The sequence below is a fragment of the Quercus suber genome, unplaced genomic scaffold (assembly GCF_002906115.3).
Source record: "Quercus suber isolate HL8 unplaced genomic scaffold, Cork oak 2.0 scaffold_421, whole genome shotgun sequence".
In the NCBI taxonomy this organism is placed as follows: Eukaryota; Viridiplantae; Streptophyta; class Magnoliopsida; order Fagales; family Fagaceae; genus Quercus; species Quercus suber.
Genome location: NW_027069872.1, coordinates 297,838 through 315,684, shown reverse-complemented (window position 1 = coordinate 315,684; position 17,847 = coordinate 297,838). Strand labels below are relative to the sequence as shown.

General features: G+C 34.2%; 1 protein-coding gene across 1 annotated transcript; it reads left to right on the top strand.

Moving 5' to 3' along the window:
* The first annotated feature begins 8,469 nt into the window (after positions 1-8,469).
* On the top strand, positions 8,470-11,262 carry LOC111982942 (F-box protein At2g26160). The gene is given in 4 exon segments (XM_065761594.1): positions 8,470-8,631; positions 8,633-8,794; positions 8,878-9,519; positions 11,059-11,262. Coding segments are annotated over 4 exon segments (1,170 nt in total).
* Positions 11,263-17,847: the final 6,585 nt, after the last annotated feature.

Here is a 17,847-nt window from a genome sequence, read left to right as displayed (position 1 = left end):
TTAAAATCTGACGTGGCATTTCAAAAATGCTAAATAAGCTTTTTTAATAATATTTTAATATCCACATCAGCGCCATGTCAGGAAGTAGGACACGCCGTTTGCCACCTCAGCATTTTCTGTCACTGAGTTGACGGTAGGGACTATTTAGAAATGATTTTTAAAAATCAGGGACTGACCTAGGAGCTAAATCAATTTAGGGACCAAATTGAGAATAGGCCCAAAATGTAGGACCAAAAGTGCATTTTCGCCTTTATTTTTTTAATAACAACGTGGGGTTGTTTAACTTATTTAGTTTTTTTTTTTTTTTTCTTTGTTTCCGAACGTGAGGGTGTTTTTATTTTTATTTTTAAATAAAATATTAGAAATGTGTGTTATTTAACTTGTTTTTCTAATTTTCTTTTAAAGAACCAAAAAAGAAAAAGAAAAAGAAGGTATAGTTGTTTAGAATAAGTGGGTTAGCGAGATTGTTCCCATTTTGTAGGCAATATACTTTTTAATTAGTAATTTTACATGACTAACCTTGCTATTTAAGCTCTACAAACTAATAAATTGAGGTTTCGAAACAGAGAAAACTCCTCAATATTAGAATAGATAATAATAATAGAATCCAAATGGCCAGACAAGTGGACAACCAAAAAAGGGGAAAAAAAAATGAAGGAAGCCCTGGTGGGACGAAACGCAGATAAAAAGGAGAGATCAAGAGAAACAGGGATCGAGGGGCTTTTTGCCTTGGGTCAGTGAGGCAAAGGAGAGATGGAGATAGAGGTTTAAGAAGTTGTGGGTCAAAGACTTAGAGAGAAGAAGGAGAGATTGAGAGAGAGCTATAAGATTTTAGAGCTGAAAGCTCGAAAATGTGTTGAAAACACAAGAGCAATTTAGACCCCCAATTAAAATTACGGCTTTGTTGATTTTACACTAACTTAATACTAAGTGCAGAATAGTGTAAACACAAGCGTATAAGCAAGACAACTACTCTAATCCATATTTAAAGCAACACAGCAGTAAAAATGAAATAAACATGAGTAGGGAAGAAGGATGCAAATACAGAAAACACCGAGACGTGTTTTCGAAGAGGAAACCGAAGAACTCGGCGAAAAACCTCTTCACCGCCCTCCAAGCGGAAATCAATCCACTACACAATCAGTTGGGATACATGAGTTAGCAAGAGACCCTCCAAGCCTAATCTACCCGATGTACCTAAGCCCTCCAAGCTCCTACTCCAACAAGGCTTCTCGAAACCGTGTCTTGTCTTAGTTCTCCAGATCCTGCAACAAGCTCCATGTTGTATCTACCATCATTGACTTCTTCCAATGCTTCCTAACAACTCCAAAACACTCTCTACACTCTGAATGGGTGTGGGTTGTGTTTGGGTACAAATCTCCTCTCAAGGTATGATAATGAGAGAGGGATGGAGAAGAGGCTACAATGATTTCTCACTAAGGAGGAGTAGTTCTCTCTCAAAAGATGGGTGTGTGTGTGTTGTAGAAAACTTATCTAGGGTTTTTTCTCTGAATAGCCTCTCATATATTTGTGGGTAAATAGGATATATATAGTATGAGTGAAGGGTAAGAAAGTCACTCTTAAAAAACCTCCAGGCAGAATGTTTCGCGACTATCTCGCGGGAAGGCCTTACCCGCGAGACACTCGCGAAAACGACAGCCTAGCATGACTCTTCAGCTTCCAGTCATATGCTTCTCACATGGCTCTTTCGCGGGTTAGCTTCCAGCGACACACCCGTGAGATCCACTGATTTTCAATAAAGCTTAAGTCTTCACCAACTTGATACTAAACTCAATACAATTAAATCCCACAAAATACAAGGAAATAAATTAAAGTAATTACAACACATTTTGTCATGGAATAAAGCAAATATAAAATATAGTTGTAAATCACAACTTTACAAGAGCTATTGAGACGTATTCCATATTTGATTGTATCAGGAAGCATCCCGGCGTATTGTGCAATGTCAAAAAAAAGAAAAAAATCATTTCGGATGCGTGTACAGACGCGTCTAGGCTACAAGCTGTGTCCTAACGTGTCCAACATGGGTGTAGCGACCAAAATGTCGCACCTGTGCTTTCCTGGTTTGAACTGAAAACAATGAAACTTAAATCCAAATCAAACCAAGAATTACAGTTGGCCATGACCATGAGCATTATTATCCAAAGTCAATGAGCAAATGGTTGATTATATATGCTTTGAAAAGGGACAAAAACGCTACCATCAGACAATTCCTCTATATATGATCATGAAGGGAATTAACCCAAAATTCCCAATCCGTAAGAAAAAAAAAAAAAAAATAGAGAAAACACACGCAAAAAAAAAAAATAATTACACGCACAAAACAATATTTACGTGGTTCGGCAATTTGCCTATGTCCACAGAGTTGCATAGATTTCATTATTTATTTATTTTTTTTAATATTTTTTTTTTGTTTCTCACAGATTGGGAACTTTGGGTTAATTACCTTCAATTGGTATCAGAGCCTATGGTAGTGTGGGGCAAAGGTGGCAAGGTTATCGAGATTCCTTTCGTAGTTGGAGCGAGAACGGTATGTGTGTACTTGAAGCCCTTTCGCAAATGGATCGTGGGTCCCTTTCGTAATTAGAGCGGGGACGGTATATTACACCAAGCAAGCCCATAAAGCCCATACAAACGATGTTGAAAAGGCACAACAGATGAGTATTATTGCCAATGGTGCTAGACAACGATGACGTGTGAGGTTCCCATGGAGTATAAAAGATGTGCGGGGTTGACACATGATGGCCCATTGATGATGCACTAGGGAAGGGGGAGATTGTTAGGTGTACACATGTGAGTAAAGTCCTACATTGAATAAAGATTAGAAGAATGAGTAGTTAATATAACATATTAAGACACTTTATCTCCCCCTCACGTGTGAGTCTTTATAGTTGTCATTAAATCAACTTAATTTAGCAGTGCATCTGTATAGTTTCTTATCAGATTCCATTGAATGGTTCACTGGTTAAAATTCTTTTCCCTCAACGTGGCTTAAGGTAAGGGGTCCACTTTCAACTTTATCCTTTGTCTTTGGCCTTATTGGAGTGACACTTTCGAGGTATTGTTAAAGGAGTATAGATTGCAAGAAATCTGGACCCAGTTTCTCATCTCATGTTTGCAGATGATTGTATTTTTTTTGTGAGGCACTAATGATATGCAAGATATTGTTTTGAAAAGTTAGTGGTATTGTGACCTTTCTGGAAAGATTGTAATTTTGAAAAATTTGAGGTGTTTTTTAGTCTTAACACTCCTGAGCAGGGTATAAACCTTGTGTTAGCTCTTTTTAAGGTGAAAAAATTTGATGGACTTGGTAAGTATTTGGGTCTCACTTAGATACGGGTCAGAAAAAGACATCATTTCTTGATTTGATTTTATTTTTTATTTTTTATTTTTTATTCCATTTTGTTCTTTATATAGACTTGGTATTGATCATACATTAGATCTGAGCCTATAATGTTTGATATGGCACTATTCTATAAATTCTTATTATTGTTGATTGATTACTTTAGATAAGTGGCTTTATCTCTAGGATAAATAGCTTATCCAAGTTGTGGTCGCTGCTATTGATTATATTGAGGTAATAGTGGACTACGTAGCATGTATAGATGAAATTTTTTATCTTCATTTCGAATTTTCTTTAATATAGCTTGTTCTTCAATCTCAAATATGAATTGCTAAATGAAAGAACAATTGAGTAAATGTCTCCCTCTCTTGTTTTTTCTTTTGTTTGTTAGGTGAAAGTAAGTGAGTTTCTTTGGAAGGCAGGTCTTATAGTTTGGCAATTAGAGTTGAATTTGTGTTTTGTTGTAGGTCTTCAGTATATTAAGCTATTTTTGCAATCTCTTGTCCACATTTCTCCAATCTGGTTAAGGGCCTAATTGATTTGTGGAACTAACATTTAATATTCTCTACAAAAGCAGAATTGGACTATTACTTATCCATTGTGATTGAGCTGCGTTTTATTGTTTATTGGTAGAATGCTTGTGATTATAAAGTGAAAATTTAAGAAAATCTAATAGTACAATAAAGGACAGCGTGGCCATTGCTCCTCTATTCTACCCTCTCGGCACCACAACATACCATGGTCCACTCTTTTTCTTTTTGGTCTTTGGTCTCTATGGACTAACAGAAATTGTGCTACTTACCAAGCTAAACCTCCAAACCAACAACTCCTAAAAGAGTGTGTTGCAAAAGCTTTAGAGTATCATTTTCTCACAGCTTCGTCCAAAGTCCCCAGTGCAAGGCCTCGGCTTAATGCCAAATGGGATAAACCCCCACCAGGTTGGTATAAGCTGAATACAGATGCTTCCATCATCAATGGCCACGCTGGTGCTGGTGGTCTTCTCCGTGACTCTAATGGGACTTGGGTCCAAGGTTTCTCTAAACCTTTAGGCATTGCCACAGTCCTAATGGCGGAACTTTGGGCTTTGAGGGAAGGGCTTTGCATGGCAAGACAACTTAATATATATTATCTTATAGTTAATGTGGATTCATCTGATGTTGTCAAGCTCTTTTCCTCCTCATCTTCCACTAATAGACTAACCCGGACATTGGTGGCTGAATGTAGGGACATTCTCTAAGCTTTCTAACAGGTCCAGCTCAGCCACTGCTATAGGAAGGCCAACCACATTGCTAACTTACTTGCTAAAAAGGGAAGTTCTCAACACGAGGATTTTGTTTATTATGTTACTTCTCCCTTTTCTTTGTTGAATGTATTAGCTTTTGATTGCGCTAGTGACAGCACACCTAATGTATCTGTAAATCCTAAAACTGTTGTATCTTTTGATACCCATTTCCTTGCAGGTTAGTTTGCAATAGACTCTTGGTTTAATAAAAAAAAAAAGCAAAAAAAAAGAAAAAAAAAAAGAAAGAGATTTCTTGATTGAATTTGAGCCTTTCATATATACATCTAGAAAAGATAAAAGTTGGGAGGGCTGAGAATTTAAGTATATGGGAAATTGGAGTATATAGTTTGTGGGATGTCCATTGTGAATAAATTTGTATTGGGAAAAGTGCTTATGAAATTTAAATAAGAAAAACAGTCTAATCTAGGACAGAAGAAAGATATTTGTTTTCTAAAATTATAAATCACGTTAATTAATCCCTTGCATCCACTAGAGTCATGTCATTGACTATGTAGGGGCTATTTTTTAGGTCATTTTGGAGAAGTTGAGCAAGATTGATGAGGTTGAGAGTTACTTTCTGGAAGTTCTGTGTGACATATTTGAGTATCTTATAGATTAATAATTTAAGGGTTACCCTTTATCTTTACTCATCCAAATAAAGGGTAAGTTATGAGATGAATACATAAAGTTATGAAGTTCCTTGCTATTTACAACTTTTTTCTTGTGACGTCGAGATAATTGTTTTACAAGAAGGTCTGCAGAGAATTTATCTTCTTAGATCATATTCATAGATACTTTTGTTGTGTTTGGTTGATGGTGTTAGATTGGCTCCTTAAGGTTAAGTATGTAATGGACTTGATTAGTATGTTATGGGTTGCTATGAGATGGTAGATCATGTTGAATTTGTTGTTCTTTGCCTCTGGCATGTAAGCTTCTTGTGCCTGAACGGGATGATTTGAAAACCTTCAGCTTATCTTATGTTGGCCGGAAGAATTTTTGAAGAATGACTCAAAAAAATTTCTTTTTTTATTTAACTTTTGGAAAGTTTGAGGATTTTCTTATAAATGAAAATATTTGCTCAAGGTGGTGCCTTAGGCCAATGGCCTTTGGACTAGTGGCATCTCTTCTAAGAATGGGAGTGGTGGGTTATGCCATTGGTCTGCATCCCATATATGTATGAGTTGCTTACCTAATCAAAACGATGAAAAGTGGTGTTTTAGATAATTTCTTCTTAGCTTGTTTTTGTCCTCTAAAGGTCATGTCTTATTTTGCCAACTTTGATTTTGCTGATCTTAAAATAATAAAATTTAGTGATGTTTCTGATAATATTTCATGAGTAATATCAAGGCAATTAGTTGGCCTAAGTCATTATAATGGTGCTGACTTATGGTCATGGAAAATAACCTGCAATAAAATTAGTGCTTTAGGAAATTTATATTAAGCCTTTTTAGATAATTTGGGAGAATTTATTGAAGAGAATGTAACATAGTATTTCTGTTACTTTGCATTCATTACATCAGGCTTCTTTAAGAAAAAATATTTTATTGGGAACTTGTTTTGTTTGCTGGCAATTGTTTGGGAACTATTGAGTGTTGGCAATTGTTTTGGGTAGGAATTACAAATTTAGCAAGGAAAAAAAAAAACCTATAGCAGCGTTTTTAAAAACGCGGCTATAGAAAAACCCAATGTAAGGGGCTATAGCCATGTTTTAAACGTAGCCCAAAGTCGGTCTATAGCCACGTTTTTTACAAAACGCAGCTACAAGTCTCAGCCTATAGGGGATGGAAAACGCAGTTATAGGGGGACCTGTAGTTGCTTTTAAATAAAGGCGGCTAGCTATATACCCCGCAGGGGGCTATTGTTGCACAATAAAAGTCATGTTTGTAAACGTGGCTATAGAAAAAGCTACTATAGCCTATAGTTGTGTTTTTAGGGTCTATAGCAGTGTTTTTGAAACGCGGCTAAAGACCGCATTTTTTGTAGTGTGGCTAAATGCTAAGGACATCGCAATTTCATTCTGTTTCTAGGATTCTTTATTTTGGCATGAAAATTTTAAATGCATAATAAAAGGAATTCAAATTTTTTGAAGTGAAATACTAATAAATCTTCATTAATTTAATAATCATCAAAATTTAAGATTTTATATACAAAGATATTTATAATAATACTAACTTATAGCGCCCCAGATAATACTTCAAAAACATTTGACTACGGTCACGTTTCCCATAAATTTTTTATTTTGAAATTTGAACTTAATTATGCTTCCCTTTGTATGCCCCCTTAGGTGCTTCTAATGTGTATATAGATCCTTACGATATATTCCGGACAAGAGGTTACTTTAATTTGTCCAAAAGTACTTATCAAAATTTTTTATTTTTTATTTTTTTTTTCCAATAGTATTATTTGTTATATCATTCCATTGTCGACTCTTTCTACTATATATACTCATTTCAATCTATTGATGTCTTAAATGTCAGAATTCTTTTCTGATTCCCTTATATTTATGTAAGCTATTTAGATTTTAATAGTTGAATGATCTGCACCATCATTGTGGTTTAGTATAGATTACAAAGGTCATGATATTATTATTATTATTTTTTTTCCTCCTAAGCTTCACATGAAAATGAAGTTGGATGTTTGTTGACAAAGCTTTCAGACGATCTGAAATGTGAAATTGGGAAGCGGCTCATAATTTATGCTGATTATATCTTTTTTTTTTTTATTTTTTTTTTTTTTTTTTTTTTTTTTTTTTGAGAATTAAGACAGTAAAATATTATTAGCTTAGGCCACTCAAATCAGCCATGTATACAGAGTTAAGGTCTGGTGGTATTTCTTCCATCTAAATTGACAAATCAGGGGTAGAGGATGCTCGTCGAGCTCAGGCATGTGCCAAACTATTACAATGTCTCCTAACATGAGATAAACTAAGCGATGAAAACCAAGTCATGAGCATATGAATGTCTGCAAGTAAATGACCATAGTGAGCCAAAGAATTGCCACCCTTCGCTAAAGATTTGATCAAAACTTCAGAGTCTCCTTCAAGAGTGATGTTGTCGAAGCCAAGTTCAAGTGTAAGCTCCAGTGCTTTCCGTGCCGCCAAGACTTCCACCTCTATAACTAAACCGGGTAGAGGTATTTGCTGAGTAAGAGAAGCCATGATCAGTCCATGGTCGTTGCGGATCACAACTCCCAAGCCAGCAAGTCCTTCTTCAACAAAAATCGCGCCATCGAAGTTGACTTTATAAGTATCTTGAACCGGTGCCTGCCAAGCTGCTACCTGATGGGATCGGGTTTGGTGAAAGCCAACGCTACAAGAAGCTCTCTCTAGGAGTCGATCTTGAGCAAATTCAACCACCTGACCAAGTGAGAGTGCAGGCTTGCCCAAGCGCAAATTATTCCTCCTATTCCATAGTGTCCATAGCACAACAGTAAAAAGATCGGGCTCCCTATTACCTGCAAAAATAAGCTCAAAAATATCAGTGAAAGAGGAGCACGCCTGAAGCGTGCTATGATTCTAATGAGCTCGAGACCTCCAAACGGGTTGCAAAGCTGGGCAGAGGAACAAGGCATGAACCACATCCTCCTGATGCAATTTACAAACATCACAGCAGCCCTCGGTAATGACCTTTCTGCGGATCAGATTAGTCTTGGTTGGCAATGAATCCTTACAAGCCTTCCAAGCTAGGTGCTTGACTTTATTTGGAACTTGAAGTCCCCAAATTTTCTTCCAAAGAGGCGTGAGCACTGAAATGTCTGAAGGCCCAGGCAACAGCAATATGCTGATTATATCTGGTTGCGCTAAACTTATAAGTCTTTGCAATCCATGCTACTAAAGCTGCCTAGCCATCAACTTAGCCAAGTTCCGTGGTTAATGATTCCAAGTGACAATATAAATGAAACCCATTGTAGATTTTTCAGTATTTTAGAAAATAAGATGTATAACTTGGAAATTCCAGAATTGAGAGGAAAGTTGTTACGACTTACGAGGATCCTCATATGGTTGGGTACTCATGGTTGATGGGTCTCCAGAATTGAATCTAATTAATCCACTCACTAGGGCTCAAATTCAGTTACCACCAATTGATACCTTTCCTGATGTATTACAATATCGTCCAAATGTGCTTGGTGAAGAATATTTGATTTTTCGTGTAAGATCACACCAATGTGAACCTCCGAAAATAGAGACCACAAACCCTGAATATGCACGATATATTTTCATATGGAACTGAAGGCTGTGTTATCGTCGAGCCCTACTTCCAATGAGTGCATGGCCATGGCCATCTTTGGCGAGTTTTCAAAACTAGCTTTCTGTAAATATGGAGACAACAAATGGACTCCTATTGATACAGAATGTCAATACGTTGAACAAGATTTTATTTCCCATGAGGGAAAATTCTACGTTTCATATACTGATGGAGAAATTTGGGTTGGTGACCATACTTCCCTGCCAAAGATGATAGGGTTTGCACCATCTCTTCCAAGGAATTTCCCCCTACGATTCAACTTGGTGAGGATGATATCTGGTGAATTTTTTATGGTTGGAAAGATTCACCAATGGGATAAATTTACTCACCCCGTGTTGTCTTCATTCTACAAAACGGTTGGTTTTGAGGTTCATAAATTCGATCAAAGCGACTTGAAATGGAAGGAGGTAAAGAACATAGGAGATAACGTATTCCTTTTGTGTATGAATAACTCCCTTTCTTTTTCAATTCAAAGTTTTGTTGGATGTAAGGCCAATTGTATATACTTTACCGATGATTATATTGAAGCCCAATGTGAGGGCATTCAAGGTGGCCATGACATGGGCGTGTACAACATGGGCAATGGGAGCGTTGAACCATTTCGTGGATATGCAAGTGACACAAACTTGGTTTGGCCACCACCAATTTGGGTCTTTCCTAATCCTCGTCCGCAAAGGACAAGCCTTATTTTTCAAGGGATGTTAAAGTGTAGAGGACCACAATGTTTTATTTAAGTAAAAACTTAACTAGAAGGAAAAAGTTTTGAAAGAGTAGCTGGGGTTCTTCCAGCCAAACTGTATCTTGTACTTGTTGCCATTTTTTCGCTACTCAGTCAGAATAATGTTGTGAAATTTATACATCTTGGACAAAAAAATAGCAGCTTTGCTCCCATGCAACAAGCAATTTTAGGTAGTGTTTGGTTGGTGTGATTTGTGGGGAAGAGAAAATATAGGGGTTTGTGCATTTGGTTGGAGAGGGGAGGAGGGAGTATTTTGGTGAAGTCAAGTGTTTTCCCTCAAAGCCTACCATTTGTGTGTAAATGTTCTTCTAGAATTGGAAACAATGGTGGGGAAGAATAGAGGTTTGATGGGAATCTACCCATGTGACTTGCCCTCCCTCCTACTGCTTCTTTCTTCTTCTTCGTTTTTTCTCATTTTTTTTTTCCTTTTCAAATGTTAAATATCTAGTTTCTTTTTTCCTTAATTTTTTTATAGAGTATTTATTTTTTTTATTGTAATAGAGGCATGTGAGTAATTTTATATAATTTACATTTAGGGCATGTTTGGTAGGTTGTAATAGACACTATAATTTAATAATTATTCCTATGGTTTAGCTATTCTTTAGTTTGGTTATGATTTTATTACAAAGAATTGTCATTTCTTATGAATAGTTATTCTTCAAAATAAGCAATAACTATTCTTCTTTAACAAGGTTGTATTAGTTATTTCTTAGCAAGTGCAATAATTTCAAAATTTAATATATTTCCAAATAAACAAACTTTTCATATACATCTAACAATTATAAAAATAAAAAATTATAAAAAATAACACATATCTCTTAAATTTAAAAAATAACAATTTTTAAAGAGATATAATTTTATGAGTAAAATATTTCCTAAAATAAATCTTAAGTTTAAGTTAAAATGTTTTCATTCCATTGTCTTCAAGGTTCTATTATTTTGTTGTTACCAAACAAATAAATAGTAATAAGTATTACATTACAGCATATTATATTCCTTGTAATGCCACTTCCTATCCCTATTCCTATTCCTATGTAATTACCGTTACTGTCTACCAAATGTGCCCTTACTTTTCTCTCATATTTCTTTTCAATCAATCAAAAATATTTTCCATATTCACTTTTCCATCATACAACAAAACACTCATAAAAAGAAAGTAACTATCCATTTGTTTTTGTGTAAAATATTTTTCAAGAAAATGTTTTCTCATTCTAAGGTGTTTGTTTGCAAGTAAAATATGGTGAAACTTGTAAAATATTTTTTGTTGACTATAAAATACTTTAAAAAAAAGTCTTTGGCCGTCCTGTGGCCTAAGACATCGCTTTGGTGACCAGGTGTTTGGAGACTCTGCTTTGGCAACCTATGTTGGTGGTAGTTCAATGGTTGGAGACATTGCACCAACAATTGGTGTTAACGGTCTGGTGGCCAGAGTTGCCATGCCATAACTGATGCCGGAGGTTTGGTAACTGAAGACATCGTTTTGTCAACCGGTGTTGGTGGTCCAATCACTAGAGATACCACTCTGATAGTAAACGTTGGTAGTCCAATCTTTGAAGCCTATACTCTGATTGCTGATTCTAGCGGTCCAATTACTAGACCTTCGGGACCAGTGGCTTCTGTGTTGAGCCATTGATTCTTGTGAGTTGCTTGAAAAAATTTTCTTGTCATACCAAATACCTAAAAATGTTATAATTGTAAAATATTTTATATTTGAAAATAATTTCATTCAAAATAACCGGAGCGTAAATCTCTTCTATCATCCACAACAATTTTCTGTCCCCACTTTTCTATCCTCTAACCAAAGAAAGCATTAAGATGCCATCTAGTCTGCTATTTCCATGAAATGAAACTGAAATTTCCACCTTCCTTGTAACTCAAGAAATTATTGGTGAACTTCTCTAACACAAACTTTTCCATTGTACTTTGTAGACTATAACTAATGAAAAAAATAATCAATAATAGTGTTACCATAATAGATGTGCCTTTTTCATTTATTTTTCTTAAGCATTAAATGCTATAGCTAAATTCAAAATAGCTAAAAGCACAAAATAGAACATTAGATGGGAATGCTCTAAGCACTTAATGATGTTGTTTTACCTTTTCTTGTGTTTAAATTCTTTCAAGCATTCACATCCTATGAGCTAAAAAATTTAGTATTTAACACTTCAAAAAGCTATTTTAAGTATTTATCTACTTTAACATTTCACTTAAGGCCCTATATCTCATCTTCTATTAAAGCTACAATATATAAAATAATATAAACAACCTAGTAAAATAATATAAAGCAACCACCACAAAAATCCATAGTTACTAGTGACCACCACTAACCAAAACAACCACCATAAAATAATTAAAAAAAAAAAAAAAAAAACCCTTACAACCACCCAAAAAAAAATCCAAACTCAGTAACTCACTACCTCAACCAAGACCCATGACACATAACCACCACACAAACACAACCCAAACAAACCTAGCCCCATACCCAGTATGAAAATAATGAACTTCCATATTTTGGTTTGGGTTCTCAGTGGATTTGGGTTTTTATATATCGGTGAGATCTCAGCTTCTCGGTTAATTTCCAGTGGTATCGTAATGTAGTAGATGAAAACCACATGGTTGAAGGCTTTGCCAATCTCCATAACCCGGAGCCACTTCTTACATTGATTTGCACCTTAGAGGCATCAACGGCAAGGGGGATAAAAGAGAGCAGTACTAGCAAACAAGAGATAGAGAATGCGAATCAAGGAGAAAGAGGAGAGAGAGAATTGAAAATAATAAAATGAAAGTAGGAATATGCTGTAGTGAATTACTACTAGTAGCAGTTTAATGTAGCACATAACCAATTTTTTTTAAGCACATGTTTAAAGATATTAAGAGAAAGGTTAGAGCAGTAGATCAAAGTGAAGTAAGAAGCAAGTGATGCAACAAGTGAAGTGGTGCTGCAACAGTGAAGTGAAGTGCTAGTGGAGTGAAGCAGAATGAAGCAAGTGGCAATGTAATGCATAAAACAACATGAGAAGCTGTGTGACTTGTAGTTTGGTCTTTATTAGTTATTTATGTTCACACGTGGGTGATACACGTGTTATAATTGATGTAACTAGCTACCTTGTGCATAGTTTGGAAATTAGTTTTCTTCCTTCTATTAGTTTTTTTCATTCAATTCATTCAACGGTTAAATTTTCAAAATATGTATAATGTAAACGATATTGAGTAAAGTTGTGGTCTTAGTTACAACTTTGCTTAATATCTATTTATTAAGGTGAATTTTAACAAATTTACTGTTGGATTACATTTTCTTCTTGCATAGTTGTATGCATTGTCCTTAGTTTATTGAACAATACTATTCATTATTTCTTTTTTGTTGGAGACTTGAGGTCCGTTTTGGATTGAACTTATTTTGTTGAAACTAAAAATAGAAAATATTGTAGCAAAATAATTTTTAAATATATAAATGGTGCCGTGGGACCTGTGAACAGTGCATGGATGCACTGTTCATTGCTGAAAAGTCAAAACATGCGGCTGGGAGAAAAAAAGAGAGAGGAAAGAAACGCAAACTAGATCCGCAAACGCACAATTGAAGTCGTTCAATAAAGCAAAAAGTGTGGCGATGTTTACGCCTCTTTTGGGTAATTTTTTTTTTCCTAAAGATTAGAGTTGAAAACTGAAAACTGAAAACTGAAAATTGAAAAATACTGTAACAAAATAATTTTAAATGTGTGAATAATACTATGAGACCTATTTTTAATAAAAAAATTACTTAAAAGTGAAATTTCGTGGGTCGGTAAACAGTACACTATGTGTACTTCACGATCAAAGCCAAATATTTCGGCAAAAAAAATAAAATAAAAAACCTTCTGAAATGCAAAACGTGTGTTTCGGAAGCGCGTTTAACAACCAGAGCAAGCAACGTGTGAATAGACGGGGTCTCCTTTTGCCTAAACAAAATTGACAAAGATCTTTGGCATCTAGCATTTTAAAGTGAGATTTACAATATGGACCTGCATCACTTTTTTTTTTTTTTTTTGATGGGATGTATCACTGTTTATAATACGGTTTGACTGACCATGAAACTTTAGTACTTTGTTCTAAACTTTTAGTGATCCATATTAATTGTGTTTTAATAATCCAATATTTTTGCAATAAAAAATCAATATTTTCTGACAAGTACCACTAAATTTTCCATCATTTTCAGCTCTTATTTATTTATTTATTTATTTATTTTAGTTTAAACATACTTTTTGCTATATATCGGTTTTTCAATATTTTATCAATTTTACTTTAAATTCAATATATTCCCATATAAATTCTGAACCATACAACTTGATCTTCGCTTATCTTTCTACAAAGCATACGTAGGTATGTCTCCAAAAAAAAAAAAAAAAAAATACGGTATTAATAATGTGTTCAAGAGTCATCAACTTAATTGATGAAATAACTCCGAGCACTCCCCCCCTTTTTTATCTCCTTCGTTTGATGTGTTTCGTTTCTAAAAAGAAAATAATAATAATAATAATAATAATAACTTAAATGATGAAATCTTATTGGATAGAAAATTCAAAAGAAATTAATCCTGGAAAAGTGATAGGATCACAAGGAATAAAATGCCACGAGTTGATATTTGGCCTCTTGGGCTCACACGTGTGAAATATTCACATGTCTTTTGGGTAAAATTTATTTATTTATTTATTTTATTTTTGCTTTCCTAAATGACAAGACAGCTTTCCTAAATGACAAGACAACTAGAGGCAAGCAACACGTGGGTTGATCGGGTCTCCTGTTGCTAAACCTAAAACTCGACAATAATATCTTTGTGCCTTTGGCATCTTCAATTATTTTGAAGAGAGAATTAGAATGTGTTCATAATACAACTTGACCATGAAACTTTTGAAGAGAGAATTAGATTGTCCATAATACAACTTGACCATAAAACTTTTCTACTTTGGAACGTCAAACAAGGGACAACAACAAGCACAAATAATTAGGATGATAAAAAAAAAATAAAAATAAAAAGCTTTTAGTTTTTTTAATTAAAAAAAAAAAATGAGTGGTCACTGGTTGAAACCGCATTTTAGTGATCGATTTTCAAATTTTTGATATATTTTTCGTTTTCATTTATTTATTTAATTATTTTCTTTGCACATTCTTTTTGATAAATTTCAGGTATCTCAATTTTTTTTTCTTCATATTTTACTTTAAATACAATATATTCCCAATATGTGTCTAAATTCTGAACCATATTTTATGATATTAGATTTGTTTTCAATTAACAAAACCAAGATTGAATATCTTGATTATTGCTACTGGCATTTCAACAATGATTATTATTATTATTATTTAAATTAATAGTTATAACATGAAATAAGGATATATTAAAATCTTAGACGCCTCCATTTGAAGCACAATATGTGACAAATTGATAGTCGATTTACAAACTTTTAATGTTTTAACGACATTTTAATCCATGATTATGTCTCTCTCCCAAATTCAATACATAAAATTTAAAATAATTTGGTTCAATTATTTGCCCGATATATACTTTATAAAAAGAATAAGATATTCATCTAAAAAAAAAATAAAGCAAAGAAACAAAATATGTACTTTATAAAAAGCACACTATACTTTATGATTAAGAATTCGGATTCAATTATTTATCTAATATGTACGTTATGAAAAGAACTGATTTAGATGGTTCACTAAATATGGTTGTTGCATAAGATTCTAGACGTTGTATGGCTTTGTGAAAATCATCAGTAACAATAATTTTGTTTAGATTGTTAGTTTTATAATCGCTTAAACACATGTTGATGTTTGGCATTATGTGCTCACGCGTTGCCTACATACGTAATATATATATATATATATATTTTTTAAATTCCTACATACATACAAGCTAGCAATTAAATGCATTCCATGCCACATGTAACGACCAAGCTCTACCACATAGAAATAGATTCCACCCAAAGGTTGTTATTGAATACTCTAAGAATATACTCTTTCCCTTTTACAAAGAAATGGATCCTATCTACTATAGGGCTCACCCTTATATGAGAGAGAGAGAGGGAGTATACTCCCATAGTACGCAATAAATTTCCATCATGCTACCACGATAACAGTATGCCACATCAATAGTGACTTGTCGTCACCTTAAGCTGTGTCAACACATGTCAATATGCATTGTCAACAACCATTGATTGTTGCGTTGATTGATAACATTGTTGAATTTTTGTAGGAACAATTATTTATTCATATTATACTATCAAAATTTTACATTGTAGACATTAAAATAAAATTTACATTGTAAACAAAACAAATGTCTGCAATATTGCAAAAAGTGTACAATATTGTACACACTTGCATTAAAGTGTACAACTTTATACACATTTATTTAGTCTATAATATAAATTTAACATTGATAATGCAATGTAAATTAATTATTTTCCTTTTTCTAGTGAGCAATTGTTTCCATCTGGGGCACTTTTCCACTTGATATTCCAGAGAATTCTAGATTTGAGGTCGGTTTGTTTTGGTCCAAGGCTTTGTGAATCGCATGGAAGTAGCTTTATTGAACCGAAATTTTAAATGCATAATAAAAGGAATTCAATTTTTTTTGAAGTGAAATACTAATAAATCTTCATTAAAATTAATGACCATCAAAATTTAGGATTTTATATACAAAGATATTTAAAATAATACCAACGTATAGCGCCCCAGATAATCCTTCAAAAACACTTTTCTATAGCCACGTTTCCCATTAATTTTTTATTTTGAAATTTGAACTTAAATATGCTTCCCTTTGTATGCCCCCTTAGGTGCTTCTAATGTGTATATAGATCCTTATGATATATTCCGGACAAAGAGGTTACTTCAATTTGTCCAAAAGTACTTATCAAATATATATATATATATATATATTTTCCAATAGTATTATCTGTTATATCATTCCATTGTCGACTCTTTCTACTATATATACCCATTTCAATCTATTGATGTCTTAAATGTCAGAATTCTTTCCTGATTCCTTTATATTTATGTAAGCTATTTAGATTTTAATAGTTGAATGATCTGCACCATCATTGTGGTTTAGTATAGATTACAAAGGTCATGATATTAAAATTTTTTTTTTTTCCTCCCATGCTTCGGATGAAAATGAAATTGGATGTTTGTTGACAAAGCTTACAGACGATCTGATATGTGAAATTGGGAAGCTGCTCATAATTTACACTGATTATTTCCAAGTTCCATGGTTAATGATTCCAAGTGACAATATAAATGAAACTCATTGTAGATTTTTCAGCATTTTAGAAAATAAGATGTATAACTTGGAAATTCCAGAATAGAGAGGAAAGTTGTTACGACTTACGAGGATCCTCATATGGTTGGGTACTCATGGTTGATGGGTCTCCAGAATTGAATCTAATTAATCCACTCACTAGGGCTCAAATTCAGTTACCACCAATTGACACCTTTCCTGATGTATTAGAATATCGTCCAAATGTGCCTGGTGAAGAATATTTGATTTTCCGTGTAAGATCACACCAATGTGAACCTCCGAAAATAAAGACCACAAGCCCTAAATATGCACGATATATTTTCATATGGAACTGAAGGTTGTGTTATCGTCGAGCCCTACTTCCAATGAGTGCAGGGCCATGGCCATATTTGGTGAGTTTTCAGAACTAGCTTTCTGTAAATATGGAGACAACAAATGGACTCTTATTGATACGGAACGTCAATATGTTGAACAAGATTTTATGAAAATTCTACGTTTCACATACTGATGCAGAAATTTGGGTTGGTGACCATACTTCCCTGCCAAAGATGACAGGGTTTGCACCATCTCTTCCAAGGAATTTCCCCCTACGATTGAACTTGGTGAGGATGATATCTGGTGAATTTTTTATGGTTGGAAAGATTCACCAATGGGATAAATTTACTCACCCCGTGTTGTCTTCATTCTACAAAACGGTTGGCTTTGAGGTTTATAAATTCAATCAAAGGGACTTGAAATGGAAGGAAGTAAAGAACATAGGAGATAACGTATTCCTTTTGTGTATGAATAACTCCTTTTCTCTTTCAACTCAGAGTTTTTAGTTGGATGTAAGGCCAATTGTATATATTTTACCGATGATTATATTGAAGCCCAAAGTGAGGGCATTCAAGGTGGCCATGACATGGGCATGTACAACATGGGCAATGGGAGCGTTGAACCATTTCGTGG